General features: G+C 45.3%; 1 protein-coding gene across 6 annotated transcripts in view; it reads left to right on the plus strand.

Moving 5' to 3' along the window:
- KCNJ16 (potassium inwardly rectifying channel subfamily J member 16) overlaps window positions 1–17,813 on the plus strand; it is a 48,538-nt gene extending 30,725 nt beyond the window's left edge. For 3 of the 6 annotated variants that reach the window (XM_074847481.1, XM_074847482.1, XM_074847483.1), the window contains one exon: window positions 492–4,969. In XM_074847481.1, the coding sequence (XP_074703582.1) occupies window positions 568–1,857 (1,290 nt within the window). In that variant the 5' untranslated portion in view covers window positions 492–567 and the 3' untranslated portion in view covers window positions 1,858–4,969. Of the gene's footprint in view, window positions 1–491; window positions 4,970–17,506 lie in introns of those variants that run through there. The other 3 variants (XR_012625995.1, XR_012625993.1, XR_012625994.1) reach the window with 2 other exon arrangements.
- The last annotated feature ends 343 nt before the right edge of the window (window positions 17,814–18,156 follow it).

Here is an 18,156-nt window from a genome sequence, read left to right on the forward strand (position 1 = left end):
ACTTGCCTGCCAAAGCTACTGAAGTCTCATGTCTAAATGAGGGTGTATTCTTAGGCATTTCTTCTAATGGAGGAAAACAAACAAACACGCAACAAATAATTAATTAACTACCTCAAATATTTGACTAATTTTAAGAGCGTTCATGTCATTCTCATGACTGTTCATGAGAGCCCATCCTGATTTGAATGCTACTTCACCAGAACATTAGAAGAGCTACTCACAGCGGGGTCACCACAAAGGTTTTTGATTTCTGTTTTCATCTACATACCAAATTTTGCTATCGATATGGACATTTCTAACTAGTTGAATTTCCAGCCGCCTCATATTTCCAGGCCTAAGTTTCTGAGCTATGTTGTGCAATGAATGTCAGAGTCTGTACTCTTCAGGAAATTGCTCATGATGGCCACAGAGTGAATGTATTTAGATTTGGTGTTACAGAGTTCTGGCATAGGAAATTAAAACAAAAATAAACTTTTTCTTTTATTTCATAGATTTCCAATGAACAAAGAAAACAAATAGCCCCTGGGACCTCAAGTGTGTTCTGTAAACTGATGCCACAAGGCAGGTATGAGAAAGATGACTGAACAGAGTGGTCGCTATAGGCCTGTAAACATACAGGGAAGTAAGATCAGTTACCAAGGCACTTGTCAAGAAAGCCCTGAAATGGGGATGAAAAGATTGCAGAATCGATTTCTCCACAAGGATGGCAGCTGCAATGTGTACTTCAAACACATCTTTGGGGAATGGGAGAGCTATGTAGTGGACATTTTTACCACACTGGTGGACATCAAGTGGCGCCATATGTTTGTGATATTCTCGTTGTCGTATATTCTTTCATGGTTGTTCTTTGGACTAGTCTTCTGGCTGATAGCAATCCAACACGGAGATTTATTCAATGATGAAGAAATAACCCCCTGTGTGGCAAATGTCCACAGCTTCACAGGAGCGTTCCTATTCTCCCTCGAAACCCAAACGACCATCGGTTATGGTTACCGCTGTGTTACAGAAGAGTGCTCTGTTGCAATCCTCATGGTTATCCTACAGTCAGTATTAAGCTGCATTATTGACACCTTCATAATCGGAGCAGCCTTGGCTAAAATGGCCACAGCTCGAAAACGAGCTCAAACCATTCGTTTCAGCTACTATGCTGTAGTTGGCTTAAGGGATGATAAATTCTGCCTCATGTGGCGCATTGGTGATTTCCGGCCAAATCACATGGTTGAGGGGTCTGTGCGAGCTCAGCTTCTGCGCTACAAGGAAGACAAGGAGGGGAGAATGACGATGGAATACAAGGACTTGAAGTTGCTAAATGACCAGATCATACTTGTTACACCAGTGACAGTCGTGCATGAAATCGATAGTGAGAGCCCCTTGTATGGTCTAGACCGGAAAGCTCTGGCCAAGGACAACTTTGAAATCTTGGTCACGTTTGTCTACACAGGTGATTCAACAGGAACTTCACATCAGTCAAGAAGCTCATATGTCCCCAGAGAGATTCTTTGGGGCCACAGGTTTAATGATGTCTTACACGTAAAGAAAAAATACTATAAGGTGGATTGCTTACAGTTTGAAGAAACCACAGAAGTTTATGCTCCTCACTGCAGTGCCATGCAACTGGATCGGAAGGAGCAAGAATGGAACCGAACCGAGAAGACACGGGAAAAAGAAGCAGAGACATCGGCACTGGAGATCAAGTCATTTAGTACTAACCAAAAGTCATTTAGTGCCGTTGCTCTCATCACTAGTTGTGAAGATCCAGAAGACCCATTGACAGGTGTCCATCAGCCTTCTGGAGAAATTTCTTATCAGAAAGCAGCTGTGACCTTAAGTAGGCTGTCAATAGAGTCCCAAATCTAGCTTTTTACTGCAATTAAAATCACTTCCAACAAGTTGTCCTAGCATAGCTTTTAGAATATAAACAATGAACTCATATGCACAAGTATTTATATTATAAACCTCACTGACAGCCTGCCCACATTGTAATACACTGCTGAGCTGCTAGAAGGAGCTTCATACTGGTTAGCGTGGGTATCAGTAACGGATTAGCGTTGGCACAGGAAAACAGCTTACACTGGGTTGACTAGACAGCTACTGTACTTGAGCAAACTTATTGTAAACTTTATTACCCTGCAGGGACCAGTGTTGGACATACCCAGAGATAACGATCTAGGCAGGGAACAAAACCAGTGTGTCCTCTAGGGCAGATTTTTCAAAGGTGCCTAACTGATTTGGAAGCCAGTTCCCAGTCCCTCTAGGAGGCTCTGAAACTCCCCCACCATCACAACAAAACCTTGCACCTCCCCGGCAGTTCAAAGAACCCCCATCCTGGGGTTACACTGGTGAATCTGTGGGGCTGTTGGTTGTAGGAGGGAGTGAACTGGCAAGAATCACTGAACCCGGTATTACTGGGTAGCTTTGGAAACCTGCTTACACCCTGCCTAGTCCTGTGGGATCCGCAGTGGGATCCTGGGGAGCTTTTCTCATTTCCTAGTCGTGAGCCATTCCCAGAACTGCCACTCCCTCAGCAGCTTGAGGTCTGCGGTATGTCAGCTGGCTGGGGGCTGCGTGCAGGTTGTGTTACGTGGCTCTGACGGCTGGGTGGGCTGGGGCTGGCCAAACTGGCTCCTCCGCGCGGCTCAGAAATCAAAACGAGACCTCAAGTTTGAAATCGAAATCCACAAAATCAGGTTGAGCCTCACAGAGAAGATTGTGTTTTTAGAATGAGCTGTGCAACATTTTAAATCGAAACGTCTTTCATTTCGGAATGTCAGCCTTGCTTTTCTTGTGAGTACATTATGCTTCTTTAAAAAGACAAAAATCAATGTGAGGACCAAACAGTGTGATTTTGTCAAAATGAAATTATTTTTATTCATCTGAAATGACTGTGTAAAAATGATCCTGCACAGAGAAATTCAACATACTCAGCTATCAGCTCAACTTGGAAAAAAGGAAAGTGTTAATGTTTTGAAGTTGTCTGTGACATGGAAGTTCCATGCTCTGCACATCTCTGTAATTATTCAGTAAGCAATATCTCATCATGCTTTTTTCTCCTGATGATTACGGTTAATTTGCATTGTGTTTAATTATCATGCTAACGTAAAAATAATTATCTCTGAATCTGTGGTTGCCTAAAATGGGATTTATCTCACCTGACCTCAGCCATCAAGAAATTAAGTGTTTGCCTACTAGTCGAGGCTCTCTGTGGTTACTAGAACTCTTCTTCTGTCTTCACAGAGGAGTTCATCCCATCTGACTCTGGCTTTTTAGGGAGCTGAAGGCAATAGGATGCGTTCATCCTGGAAGTGTTCATCCCTCTCCATTTATTGTTGAAGGAGATGAGATGAGATGACTGTTGTGGAAATGCTTACTAACTTTAGGCTGCTAAAATTAGGTCTGACGAGTCATTCACATCATTCTGACTAATTAAAAGTTTTTATGAGCTCATCACATTTAATGAAGAGAAATAGCACGCTGAATTTTTTTTCCTGAAATTTACTCCATATAGTAGTATCGCTGCATTATTTTAATATATTTGCATTTCTCTTTTGCTAGCACTTGTCTTTGGATAGATGTGAATGCTTTAGGTAAAGGCAAGCATATTAACAAGCCTAGGGGGAGGTGGTTATTCCAAAGCTCATTAATTAGCCTATTTTATATGCTGAATCATCCGCAGCATTCATCTCTAACTGCAGTAGAAAACAGCTTATTGTATCCTGGATCTGAGCACTGGCAGGCTTTGGGGAAATAGTCTAGAAAATGGGAAGGAATGTAGAAAAATGTGTAAGGGACTCGGTACTTATGTGGTGTTGGAAAAAATACCATCCGGATTGTATAAAGTAGAATACAACCTTCAAGACATGTGAAGTAATCCTTCCACAGTCCTCTGTCTTTGAAAGATCTTGGCTGGGTTACTTTATTCAATGCTGGGCACCACACTTTGGGAAAGACATGGAGCAATCTGAAGATAATCCGGAGATCTAGAAAACATCTCAGTGAGGAAGTAGGGAAATAACTGAAAGTCTTTCAGTCCAAAAAAGGAGTTGGGAAACAAAGAAACAGTTCTCAAACACCAGAACTGCAATGCAGGAGAGAGGGACAATCTGTTGCCTGTATCTGGTGGACAGGACAGGAAAACATGGGCTTAAACTGAAGCCAAAAAGATTGAAGTTAATTAGGAAACTGTCACAAAGAAGGTGAAGGACTGACAGATCGGTGGGGTGTGTGATCTCGGTGGTGGTGGTGGCCCTCGGGAGCCTGTTGGAGAAAATGACTGTCAGGAGTGATACAGAACAGTCAACCTTGCCTTGAACTTTCAACCCTGTTTTTCTGTGATCCTATGGTTTTCAGCTGACATCAAATCTGCTTAACTGGCCACTTTACAAGTACTTACACACGTGTGAGTATTTGCCTAATCAAAATCCCCAAAATATCTTCGAAAGGTATGTATTTCAGGTGCTGTTTGTAAAAGTAGTTTCCCCTATTAAGCTGTGAATCTCAGCTGCCTTTCCCTCTCCCTGTTATGTACTGCGTGAGCCTCTTGCGGTGAAAAAAAACTCTTTCCTCGGAATGACTTTCCTGTAAGTGAAAGTACCAGGAGTCTGATTGAGCGTTTTGTCACATGCTCCTTGGTATAGATAGATATAAATACGTGAGCATGTATAGTAATGTATGCTTTGGCATATAAGTCAACCACTAACTGATGAGGGTCAGGAAGAAACTTCTCTCCTGGGCATGTTAATTCGTAACAGGCTACTATACAGTTTCTTCTACTTTTATCTACAGCATCTGATACCAGCCAGTGCTGGAGACAGGATACTGGTTGAACCACTGGTCTCAACCAGTCTGGCTTTTTCTGGGTTTCTCTGTTTGATATTTTAATTATATTTATCACAGTATAAAAACTATGTATAATAATGTATAGTAAAGCACGCATTGCATTTTTATGAATAAAGAACATGCCTCCACCACACACCTTGTGAGAGCACATTTTACTTCCCTTCAACCACAGTTTTAATCTTTCGTATCTTATGCACTAAGAGGTCATGGAAAGATTTATAAGGTGCAGAGTAGTCTTTTGACTTTAAAAGATGCCAAATCACAAGCAAACCCACAAAGTTATAAATACGTTCTGTGGAAGCTTCGTAGCATGAACTCTTGTTTGTTTGAAGGAATGAGCCAAACAAAGCCCTGCTCACGGACACACACACACACACTCCTGCACGGCAGCTGCATCCAGAGCTTGCTTACTTAACCTGCAGCTTCCTCACCTGGTGAGGGATCTTTGCTAGCACCAGGTGGATAAGACAGGAATGGACAGAGGTGCAGAAGGGATACACAACCACACAAAATGCGCAGACTCCTTCCATAACTATCATTTAGGTGGGGCCTGACTGCGCTCTTGGTAGAGCCAGTCCTTACGTCCTCCTTGCCTTAGGAGAGGAACCAGGAAAGACTTGCAGTACACTGCTGTATACAGCAGCTTTGGGTAAGTAGGAGGGAGAATTTCCTCACCCATCTGCTCTTTCTAGATGAGGATGTTTCGCAAGGATTTCCACTTGTTTTTATTCATCCCCATTGCAGAGCTGAGCGATGCAAAGGCAAGCAAGACTCTCAGAAACCCAGCAAAAGTAATAATGCAGGTGTCCTCACAGCGGAAACACAGACCTAACCCCCGAGTCATCCCACTGAAGTGGATACAAGTGCCCCCCAGTCCAAAAGCAAGTGTCTGGCTGCGTTCGGGGCTGTTCCGTGAGTTGGGAACTGAAGAGAAACACCAGTACCCTCCCGCTCTGCCCGAGCATTGCACGTGTGCCCTGGGTCCTCGGCACAAAGCCAGTGCGTTGAGTTGAAGTTCAGCAGCTTCTTCCCAGCCACCAAGAAGCAGCGACTGGTGTTTCTTTCTGCCTCAGCTGGAAGTTGCTCACCCCGTTCCCAGCTTTTCCACCAAATTTACCAGATGAAGCAAAATTTTAACAACAAAGAGGAAATACAAACCACTTCGCATTGGACTCCTGAATCGTGATTATAGCTGCATCTTGGGTTATTTTCTCTTGGAAAGTAGCACTATTGTTCTGGGTCAAGATTAGTTTATGTCAAAGGGAATATAATAAGACATTATTATATAATTTATTTTTCCAGCTTTGCCTACCACCGTTCATTAAGGCAGCTGGCATTTCCTTCCCCATTATCATGTATCATTTAGTGCATATTTTCTGTGAAGCTGATTTTCAGATGTGGGGCATAATAAATCCCCTTGTTTATCCCTTGTTTCTTACACACTGTGCAGGAGGTCTGACTTCAGCTGCCTACCTAAGTAGAAGCATTACAGTTACACAGTTACGCTGGCTTCAGGAAATAACAGGTACCTTTCAGGGTATCAGAAGTGTTTGTGCAGGAAGAAAAAATTACTTGTGAGCTTTTTTAAGCTCTTAAATCTTTGCTGGTTTTGAGCTGGGAACCTGCAAACAGAAAGAGTTGGTGTGTCTGTGGTGGGCCCAAGAGGCCCATTTAGGGAAGCATCTGACAACAAATTCACTTCCAAGCAGACAAGAGGAAGCGTGACAGAAATGACACAAAAAAAAAGAAACAAGAAGCAATTCGTTTTAGTCTGGGATGAAAAATGTGGATCGATGGTTTCATGGGGCTTAAAATCACAAGCGGAATTTAAAGCTTTTCCTGGGGTCAGTCCCGGTGGCTGAGGAGGCGATGGGGGAATCGGATAAACATCAGGCAAGGCGGGTATGAAGTTGGCCGATTCCCTTTCGGGCTCCCTCGCAAGCCAGCACTGTTGGAGCTGTGCGGTTGCCACCCGCCAGCCCACGTTTGCCCCGTGCTCCCCCAGACGGAGTTACTGGGGGCTGTCAGAAACGCCCGGCAGTTGCCCACCCAGTTACGTCCCCCAAATCCTGCATCTCTCCGGGCCCAGCACGAACCCACCCTCGGCACCTCCCAGCCACGTACAAACGGCCGCGGTACCCCGTGGCCTCCGGGGGGTCGCCGCCACCTCTCCCGCTCCCGCTCCCGGCCCCGTTCCCGCCCGTTCCCGCCGCCGCCGCGGGCACTTGGGCGCCACCTGGTGGCAGCCTGAGGAGTGGCCGCGCCGCCGCCGCCCCCCCCGCCCTCCTCAGCCCCCCTCAGCCCCGGCCCCTTGCCCGGTCGCCCCGGCTGGGCCCGGCCGAGCCCGCCCCGCTCTCCCCCGGCTCCCCCAGAGCCCCTCAGGACCAAAGCGCCCCGAAGCTCCGGGGAAGCCCCAGTGCTTGGGGCCCATCGCGGCGCCTCGGCCCTTCCTTCGCGCTCCTTCGGGGGCAGCTTTGTGGTGTTGCGCGACCATAATTTTTGGGGAGCGGTGGGGTGCCGGTGGATCCCCCGGCCGTCCCCACGTGGCAGGTAGAAAAGCGGTGATACAACCAGGGCACAAGCAGAGAACCCGCTGTCAGCCCGTCCCCGGTGTTGCCCGACCATCCTTGGGACCAGGGGCCAGCGCTTCCCCCAGCTGCCCCGCTCAGGTGCGGTAGAATAAATCAAACTCAGAAAGAAAATGATTTTGGTATAAAAACTGATTTGACATCTGCCCCGTCCAGCTGATTTATTCTATATCATTCCTCTTTATATATAGAAGCAAAAGCTGAGAGGTGGCTTGATTTGCCAGCTTAGGTATATATAGCCAGTCAGAACTGGCTACGCTCCACTAGGAACTTTTCAAATAGGGCAATGATCTATTTGTGGCCAAAGATACTTACTTCAAGAGGTATCAGTGACAAGAAGCAAAAAACTGCTTGTTTGTTTGGACCAGGGAACATGCGTGCGTGTAGAAAGGCAACGTTAACATTTATTATGTAAAACTACACACAGAAGGGCTCCAAAATAGAAATGCCTTAATAATTATCTCACATTCAGTGCCATGTCCACTTCTGAATGCACATTTTCCATTGAGCAGCTTCGTGCGTTCTCTCACGCATGGGAGTAGCTCCAATTAAACATCTGCTGAACCATCTATATCATCATCCTTCTTCACATCCTTTCTTCAGACTCTCCTCCGCAGCGGCGTGTGTAGGAAGCCCCACAACTGTCAGGCAGCTGGTCTGCTGCGACTACTGGGCATTGTATTTGTTCCTCGTGTTTCCCCATCTTTGATCACAGGGTGTCTCTCAGACTTGCCTGACAGGGGAGGGACTATTTTTGGTCTGATGTTCATTCGGCACAATTCCTGCTCGGTCCAGGTGCCAAAATGAGCTGACGGCCTTTCTGTGACCGTTGTACAAAACAGCAGTAGAGAGGAGACTGTCCCAAAGCCTCCCCAATACCACTGCTCGGTACTGTGGCTTGGAGAAATGGCCATATTGGGTGCTTCTACCACAAATTTTGACTGATAAATGCCTCATTGTCATAGCCATGCCCTAAATGGGGCATGAAAAATAGGAATTATTCATAAATGGGTAGGTCTCTCTTCAGATCTCCAAGAGGAAATCAAAAAAGACCCTGGCGGGTGTACCCAAGGGGAAACCTTCCTTGCCCACCCAGGTCAAGGGCCTTACTCATGTTAAGTAAATGTGACCCCACCAATTTCAATGGGACAGCTTCCAGAGTGACCTGTGGTAGGATGTGAGTCGGGAAACAAAATTTGATAAGTACTTTATTGAAGTTCTTGGAATTACTCACTGTGTATACTGACTAAAACCTCTTCTCTTCAGTGATCACTTTTTCCATAGGCAAAAAATCCACCTTTCTTTTGCCGCTTGTTTCATTTGAGAGGGTACAGCAGAATGCCAGTCCTGAGTTGGCACCACTGTTAGAGGGCCCATAACGCTTTGCCTCACTGGGTCTTCTTTCTCTTTCCTACCATTTTATCCTTCTTTTTGGAGAAGTCCCAGGTGAAGCCATCAAATGTAGTTCTTCACAATCACACAAAGTATCAGCCCTGCATACCTTTACACACCACCAGCCACAAGCCGTTTCCCAAAACCCTCCAGCAAACCTATGGCTGATAGTACAGAAGACCAAAAACCACAGTTTTCCTTTGATATGGTCTGTACCAAAGATGTGGAGGGACGATTTGGAAAACCTTACACTGGCATTAGCAATCCTCAGGAAGTTGGGTGCGAAGCTCTAGCAGGGGAAATCAGAGCAGAGTGGAAGCGTCGCATGTGAGTGTATGTCTGCACATGTGGATGTGGGACGGAAATAGCTCCCATCACTTTCCTTACGTTAGCCTCAATAAAAGGGGATGGTGCCTGCCAATTCCATCTCAAGTTTCATCCCTCTGAAATATGTGCACTTTCACCAGCTGTATATTTGGCCCTGGGTAATTACTATAGTGCTAATTTTACCTGAGATGATGAAAGCGCTGGAATAGCCTAACCATATAAAGGGAGGAGATACATACAGCTGATTCAGTCTTCTGGGTCCTTTTTTGAGCAAAGGAAGTCATGACTTCGACTTGTAGGTTGGCTCCTTAGGGAGGCTTCTTCTTACAAGAGTTAGCTGAAACACAACTGAGGCTAGAGAAGAGCGAGGTCAAGGATACTTGTGTGCTGGAAAAAGCAGTGAGTACTGAAGTGTTGCCTTGTAGTAAATTACCTTATACAGATTAAATTACTCAAATAGATCTGCTTTTCTTTTTCCTCCTGTGAGAGAAGTGACTTTCAGACACCAAAAGCACAAAGATACTTGAAAGTCTTCTATTTCTTTCTGGACCTTCCAAAAAGATTCAAAGTCAATTGACATTTCTAATGAAGATTCAGAACAGAGACTTACTCTATCCAAACCAGTTCAGCTTGAAAAAATTACAGTGAAGTATGGTCAGAGGAAAAGCAATTTCCCAGAGCTTGAAGAGTGTGAATAATGCAAAGCAAACAGCTCTCTGCAGCATTCACTTGTGCTTTCAAGTATGCTCACCTTAATTGTGCACCCATCCTGGCTTCACCTGAACGTTCTGGTGACCAGCACCACAGATGGTGATTAAGGAAAGATGAGCTGGTTGGCGATTTCTAACTTCTGTAAACTTGGAGGTTAGTTTTGGTTGGGTTTTTTTAAACAAAAGGCCCAGAAATGATTGGCATTGCTGGCACTCGATCCTAAGCACTGGAGTCACCCCATCAGGAAAGACGAACAAAGCTGGCCCGTTGTGCTCTGGTCTGGTCTGTTCTGCAAAGGTTTTTTATGTCACCTTTGCTGTCAGAGAGCACAAGCACCTTCCAGTACTGTAACAAGCGACATGACGAGCCTCTGTTCATTCTCTCTATCTCTTTGTCTCTCTAGCTTGCTCTCTCTCTTTACTCTTTGCCACTGATTGCCTCTACATGTGATCTCTGGCCTTTGTCAAATCAAGATAGGCAGAACCTGGCTGCTGAGTGTTCCCTCTGCCCGAGCCCGGTACCAATGGCCTCAGCAGGCATTTGGCTCCCAAGTTAAGTGTGTGCTTAGATTAAGCTGAAATATCTATCAAAGTGCTGCTCTGAATAAAGGTTTTCTGGTCTGAGGCCACCAAGGAGGAATGTGGACTTCTTCTTCGGGACCTACGGACTGGCGACATGTTTCTGCAAATTGCTTTATGCCAACAACAAACTGCAGAAAATGCTAACTCGTGCCAGCCCAGTCTGCAGGCAGGGAAGGGACCGGCAGCGAGCCCTGCCCCCTCCCTGCAGCACCCATTGGCGTGTGTGAAGAGCAAGCACGACCCCGGGAGACCACCGGGGTCCTGGGACCTGTGATGCCATCGGCGGACCATGATGTCTCTGGGTCTCACAGTTACTGTTGGCTGCAGCAACTTTGACATTTTACAACTTTCCATACTGATTTTTTAATACTTGATGGGAAATTGCACAATCCTTTCCCCTCCAGTCTCTGTCACAAGGTTGCTTAATAGGGTTTGGGCATTAGCTCAAATAATATCAGAGGATCAAAGCCAACTTTTGAAGTATTAGGGAGATTACAAAGAAACACATGGCTCATGCCTTCTGAGGTGCAACATTTTCTAGTGCAAAACAGGGGACAGCCTCCTTCTGCAGCCGTCCTTTCCCTCTGTGCATCTTGATCAAGACAAAACAGAACACAGGACATGCAGTTTGGCCCAAATTTTAATGCAGGATGCCCAAGGGTGGGTGAGGAATCCTTCTTCCCCCGTGCATCTGCATAAAGGAAAGGCAGAATTTAGCCTGGAGATGCAAAATGGCATCAGAAAAGCAAATAAGCATCAAGAGATCATGATAGCAGAAGAAAGGAAGCTGTGGCATTTACTCGCTGAAGATATTTCCTCTCTTACGACAGAGTTTTCAAATGACAGAGGTGTTTTAGTGGGTGGGCCTGGGAGGGCTGGTCCAAATAATCAGTCAAAAACAATATCAGGAAGTTTAACCAATGATTTGAGCTTGGTTTGGTTTTACTCATCTGTTCAATTTTAGTTTTGGGGGAAATTTAAAAAGGTGCCAGCTAATTTAATTTGTCTACCTCCTTCCCAGCCACGCAGGAATTATGAGCGGGGCTGGACTGCCATTTTGTGCCAGTGATCTACTCCTCTGATTGCCTGGGCGATGTGTCTCCCGGCCAGGCTCTCCTTGCTCAGCTTGGCTTCCTGACGGGGAGGTGCAGGCGCGGGGGAGAAGCGATGCTGTGTTGGCTATGAAAGGTCTCGAGGCTCTCCCAGTCAAGGTGGAACTGCTCGACCAGCTCCACCAGCTCAAGGACTCTCTTTGGGGCACCTGCAGACCCGATACAGGAATTTCTGTGTTCAATTATTGTTGACAGTGCTTTGAAACAGCCAGCACAAACACACATGCAATCACCTGGTCTCCTACCAGGGAGGGGTCTGCACCACTGCTATCAAGATGGAAGTTCACATTTGATGTAAATAGGCACAGTGCTGGCTCCTCAGGAAACATAAGCTTGTTTTCTACTGTTTTTTTTCTTCCACAATGGCCAATGACCTAACTCTCTGTTTTTAGCAAAGTTTATTTGCTTTCCAGGGGAGAAAATAAACTCTGATATTGTCATTTACGTTGTGGCCATGGACTCCAGGCAAATTCTTAGGTTCTGGTACAAACTGATAGAAAACACTGAAGACATTTGCATCCAAGCTAATATGCTAAAATAAAGTGTGAGAAAGTAAGGAGAGCAGTAGTTTATGCTGTGTTAAATCAGATGCTTCTGAGTTTACAAGTGCAGTTTTCACTGGAGTGGATACACTGATAGGCAATAAAGTACAGTGATAATAAATGATCATCAGCAGAAACACAATATGCACATTGCAGGAAAACCATGTAAGGTTTTTAAAGAGATTCTCTGAGTCACTTCTGGGTATAGTGTTCTGCTGTTGGAAGCAGGTTTCATTGTGTACCCACATATTCCACATCATCTCTCTCTCAGGAACTACCAAACGTCACCTGAGAAAGTGAAGCTGCCCAACTTGAATCACTTTGGTGAACCAAGTTCTGTAAATGGGTCAGTAGGAGAGTTGCAGAAAAGGCAGGTACTTTGCATTAATTTTCCTTAGAAAAGACAAAATGTTTCTAGCTCTTTCTATCACAACTGACTTTTTACTCTTTCTTGCCACTCCCTTTCCCCCTGGAAATTTTCCACATTTCTGCCTGTGGTGGCACACACACAGTGACAAAGGCTGGAGCAGATCTCTGCTTCATCCCTCCTCTTACAGCCATGGTGAAATTAGGGGAAACACAAGTCTGTAATCATTATCCCTTCCTCATCCCGCACAGAACTCCAGAAGGTAAGTTACCGCTTTTCTTTGCTAACCAGAACATTGTTGTGCCGGGAAGGTTGGTGGTAAGATGCTGCTGGGGCAGAGAAGCAGACCAGAAAAAAGACATCTTTACCCCTTGCAGCTCTCCCCACCCTCACACCTTGGCTTAACAACCATTTATAAGGATCAACTCATCCAACTCTGATAACCACCAAGCAAGGAGGTTGAGGTTTCATTCCTGCCCGCAGGGGAGGGACGCAGCCACTGCCTCTGAGCACAGTGGACTCTGCAGATGGAAGTTCAAAAGTTGGCTGAGCACCACGTGGGCTTTTGAGCAAGTAGGTGACTTGACTAGTGACAGCCCACAGTAGGGTACTCACTGGAGTACCTATGAGTATCTGCTCCCTTGAGAGCCCTCCTGCTTACATACAGTATTTACGTAACCAAAAGTTTGCAAGCCAGAGAAATACAAAAACATTCTTACCCTGTTCTTTTCAGCTGAGCGTGAGCCTATCCCGATTTTAGAAAATCTGGCAGGCCAGCAACACTAGCAACTGAAGCTGTAAGGAAGAGAATGAAAGTATAGTCACACAGTTTTGTATGTGTAAGTTGCTGGCTCTTAACCCTTTTCCTTCCAGGAATTGTCAAGTTCCCTATGTCAGCTCCATGGGCATGTTCTCACCACTCTGGCAAGTTTTATTAACCATTAACTCCCTTTCCCTTGAGATATCCAAAGAATGGGACCTATGGAAGATCATTAGAGAACTTTGAGATTAATAGAAAAATATTAGCCTTATTAATATGTAATCGCTTGGTCAGTTTTATCACTTATGCTAATGTCCTTCTCATTAATCTGAACATACATTCCCCACTGCCACCTTTGAGGACAAATTGCCACAGGTGAGTGATGGCTAGACAAGGAAAAATATAGAATATTGCCATGCCACAAACAACGCTAGATGTCCCTTAAGTTTATTGCATTTCTGAAGGATTATCCACAATCCTAAATTGTGAAAATAGATCCCTAAATGGTAATACAGCTGTCTTGCTACAGCAAGGCTTCTAGAAAATAAACAATGTGCAAGGTGTACACTGAATAACAGACTAACTTTCCTAATCATTTTAAGGCCTTTGACCCCGCAGAGGTAAGCATGTGTTGAGAGCTGAGAGAGCTCACTTTTTACCAACAGGTATTTATCATATTTTGTAGAGTCTAAAAGTTTAGCTGGAAATTAAAGATCCTTTAAATTGGTATCTTAATTTATTGAGAACTGAGCCACATGGAATACAGTGTTGGAAATAAGTTTTCTTTGGCAGAACTTCTTGGGTTGCTGTTGGATTGCTAGTTATATGCAGTTACTGTTAACTATGGATTACTGTTTGTAATTCATTATTTCAAGATTTCTTCACCTTGCTTCCCACATCCACCATCTGCAGTAGCAAAGACTGAAAGTATATACTTAATTTTCTTCCAAAATATAGTCACTGGCTGGTGATTTGACTTCAGAATAAGACTAAGTAAGACAGCCTGAAATCTTATGCAAAGGTTTTGGACACAAAGTATCTGGGAAAGAAAGAAAGAAAGAAAGAAAGAAAGAAAGAAAGAAAGAAAGAAAGAAAGAAAGAAAGAAAGAAAGAAAGAAAGAAAGAAAGAAAGAAAGAAAGAAAGAAAGAAAGAAAGAAAGAAAGAAAGAAAGAAAGAAAGAAAGAAAGAAAGAAAGAAAGAAAGAAAGAAAGAAAGAAAGAAAGAAAGAAAGAAAGAAAGAAAGAAAGAAAGAAATGTGTGAGTTCCACTGTTCTCAGATATAGAAACCAATTCAATTTCCTATGCCATATTTCACCCCTTCTATGAACAAACACATTATTATCCAATATAACTGTGTCACTGGCCGCACATCTGTGTATCCTATTTGCTTGCAAACTACAAAATATATTTATTTGTTCTCTCAAGTCTTATCAAACATGTAACCGTCTCTCTGTGGAATTTTCATTGGATTTACCCATTCTTTCTATTACCAATGTGGCTTCATTTTTCCTTGGAGAGCCCAGCATTAGACCTATAAAGATCCAGTTAATGTCTAAACCCCAGGGGTTTACTGTGAATGGGGAAACCACCTTTTCCTGATGAATTTTTTCCAGTTGACTTAATGGTTAGAGAAGAAAGGCTAACTTATGCCAGTTTACATGCATGGAAATGGTGAGACCAGAAAAAAAAGCCCAACGTGTTATTTATGGCATTTCTTCTCATCTTGTGGAAACCGACTGCTTTGATTCTACCAGACCATGTTTTCTTTGCAAGTACAATACAATTAAGCTATTTTCAGCTGGCAATAAAATCCTTGAGAACCAAAGCAGATTTGGCCACTTTAAGAGATGAAGACTAATGCAATCTGATAATTAGGTCATTTCACCGCCAAGACAGAAAAAGCAATTTAATAACATCTCCCATGCAGTAAGACTGGGGCTAAAGCCTCTGGTCCCAGCTGGCAAAGACGATGCCTGCAATACAACTCTCAAATTTGCTTCCACGGGGCATCTGCAGATCTCTGCAAGACTGAGGGACAGGGTGGCTGTGATGGGCAAAGGTGAGAACAATGCTGGAAAACAGAAAAAGTGGGGAGAAAAAGCCCTTTTTTCCACTGATACGGCCTGGCTGAAGTTTGTCTAAGGAAAGCATCCTGCTTAGTTGCTGGGTCCTTTCCTTACACCTCCCACACTGGTATGAAGTATGAATGTTCTGCCCCCCCCCCGAGCCCTTCTTATCCCTTAATACCGTTTCTTCTGCAGATAGTGGGTCTTGTCTTGAAAACTCCTCAGGCTGTGACCATTTCACACAGCTCTTCTAATATTTCAGTCGGGAGGCTCCATAGCGAGGCAGTAAGAGACTTCTGTAGCTAGACGACGTCAAATTAGAAAACCATTCATTGAGAGAAGGAAAACAAACCCTCACTCACTCTTGAGGGTTAAGTTTTCAGCTGTCTCTCACCCTCTTTGTCCTGGCTTGTTGCAACAGGAAAGGGTTTTTTAGAAACTTTTCTTGTAATTTCAACTTCCCTGTTGGGGGGTTTGGAAGTACTTCGCTTGCTGAAGTCCATGCAGACGAGAGACGGCTTTGTTACGGTTCTCATTATCTGTATAATAGATTAGAATCGATATTTCATTCTAAGAAGAGCTTTCTGGGCAGAGCTGCTCCAACTTTAAGAAAGCTGTAAAATAGTCGTGATGTATATGCTCTACCCTTCCTCAGTATGAAATGCTAAATGGCTTGACCTGCAAGTCTGTACTGCTGTGAATAAGCCTTACTCATATCGGCAGATCTGGGATCTCTGGGTCTAGTAGGTCTGTAGTCTTTATCAGTCGCTTTGCATGAGTAAAGGCTGAGTAACAGTCTACAAGGTCAGGCTGTAATCTGTAATATCTTGTGGATATTGTGCAGAGATTTGTCAAACCCACCCCCCAGCAAAGTGCGTCTATTCTCAGCAGAGCATCTCTTAGCAGTGGTGGATCACAGCTCCACTTTATTTCACTTACATACAGATGAGCACATACGTCTTCAAGGTGGGTCAAATTGTTGCTATTTTAGCTGTCCACAGGGAGCACACAAACCCTCAGAGGAATGAGGGATTTTTTTTCTCTGATATAGGTACACGAACTGTTTAGTATTTTTGCCTATGGCTTTCAAAATCTGTGGATTTAATGATCTTCATCTCACTGAATGAATAAAATAACCACAGTCATTCCCTCTTAGGGATTTTTTTCCCAGATTCTTCATTCATAAGAAAATTACCTTTGTTACAGGAGTTTTCTTCCGCTTAAAAATGAACAGAATCACCCAAGAATAACTCATAAACAATATGATTACCCAACATGCCACATTGCTCAATATACACAAGCACTTGTCTTTTTTCCTTTCTCCCCATCATGTAAATTTTGCGTGGCCTGCACACATAGCACTGGGGACTTTTAAAACCAGCTGCATTTGGCCACTGTATTTGTTGCTGCAATGATGCGGTGCTTCCTCATTCGGAGTTTGGGGAACTCGGCAACTACTGTAAGTGACAGTAACGGCAGTCAGTGGAAATTGTTCAGAGCAATGAGTGTGTTCCTAAAGCCTAGACTCCATAGGAAGGCATTTGGGCAAAACATTTGCACTGAGTATTTAGAGACAGTTGCAAACTTACGAAACAAATGAGGAGGAGGAAGGGGACAGTTTAAGCAGCTAGGAGTGACTGCAGGCACTGGCATTGCTGTGGAACGTAGGGGATCGCATTTAGAGCCTGTTCTGGACTTTGTAAGGAAGGTCCCCGGAGCAGAGTGGCCAACCCACTCGGACCAGCAGCTCCAGACAGCAGACCTGACTGCTGCTGAACGCTGCCTTGTCCCAGGAGCATCCCCAGCACCCGTTTTCTGGGGGTTGCAGAGGCAGCCGTTGCAGTCCTGGGTGCAGTTCAAGGTGTTCACGCCAAGTTCTAAAGCCTTGTGTGATCTGCAGCCCCCGCCTTCAGCAGTCACCTTCTCTCTCAGTTCTCCAGCCCACCACACCGGGCTCCCGATGCCTTTCAGCTGTTGGCACGGGGGAACTCGGCTTTCCGAGGGCAGCAGGAGAGCGCTGCAGCAGCGGACACCTGCCTCGGAACCCAACACCCCGGCACTGTCCATCAGAGCTGCAGTTTGGCAAACTTCAGAGTGTGCTTACAAGGCTGTTTTTTGTTCCTGCAAGGCTCCCGGCCAGACATTTCATCCTTGTTTGCTTTGTCTTAGGCCACGTCCACTGTAGGGAGGACTAGCTGTTAAAAATCATTTTGATTTCTGCAGATTTCACCAAGGGCCAGCCAGCCTGCTGATCGAGCTGCCACAGGTGATCTATGAAACAAAGGAATGGATCCTGCGTACTGCAGCCAGGCAAATACTTCTCTCGCTCCAAAAGAGCTCAGCCCGGGGATCAAAGCTCTTGTTTTGGAAGGGACGTTCGATTCCAGCGAGAGAGAAGGATGTTAAGTTTAGGAGCTGCGCTGCGATCGCTTGACTTGCTTCTGGTGCGTGCGAGGGTCGGGCGTTAGTGATGAGTTACCCCGCACCGTTGCGTTTCTCCCCACCAAAATAAAGAACAAAAGGAACAAAACTACTTTCTCTCGGGTGTTTTTCCTTACGACACGGGGCCTCGGCCATTAGCCCGAGACAAGAAACCTGGAGCGAGCCGGCGCGCAGCCCCCACGAGGGACCCCCACAAATTCCCACTGAAGTCTCCCAAAACCCAATTTCAGCGTTGGGGGGACACACACGGACACCCCCCCCGCGGCAGGTGCTGGGTGCCCGCGGCGAGAGGCTGCCGGTGGGGCGGGTTGAAAGGGGGGGGGGGGGGGGGGGGGTGTCCGTGGAACTCACCCTTCCCCCCGTCCTCCCGGGGACCCCCCGCCCCGGGGCCCCCCCCCTCCAGCGGGGCACCCCCCAGGCCCCGCCCCCCG

The sequence above is a fragment of the Strix aluco genome, chromosome 21 (assembly GCF_031877795.1).
Source record: "Strix aluco isolate bStrAlu1 chromosome 21, bStrAlu1.hap1, whole genome shotgun sequence".
Classification (NCBI taxonomy): Eukaryota; Metazoa; Chordata; class Aves; order Strigiformes; family Strigidae; genus Strix; species Strix aluco.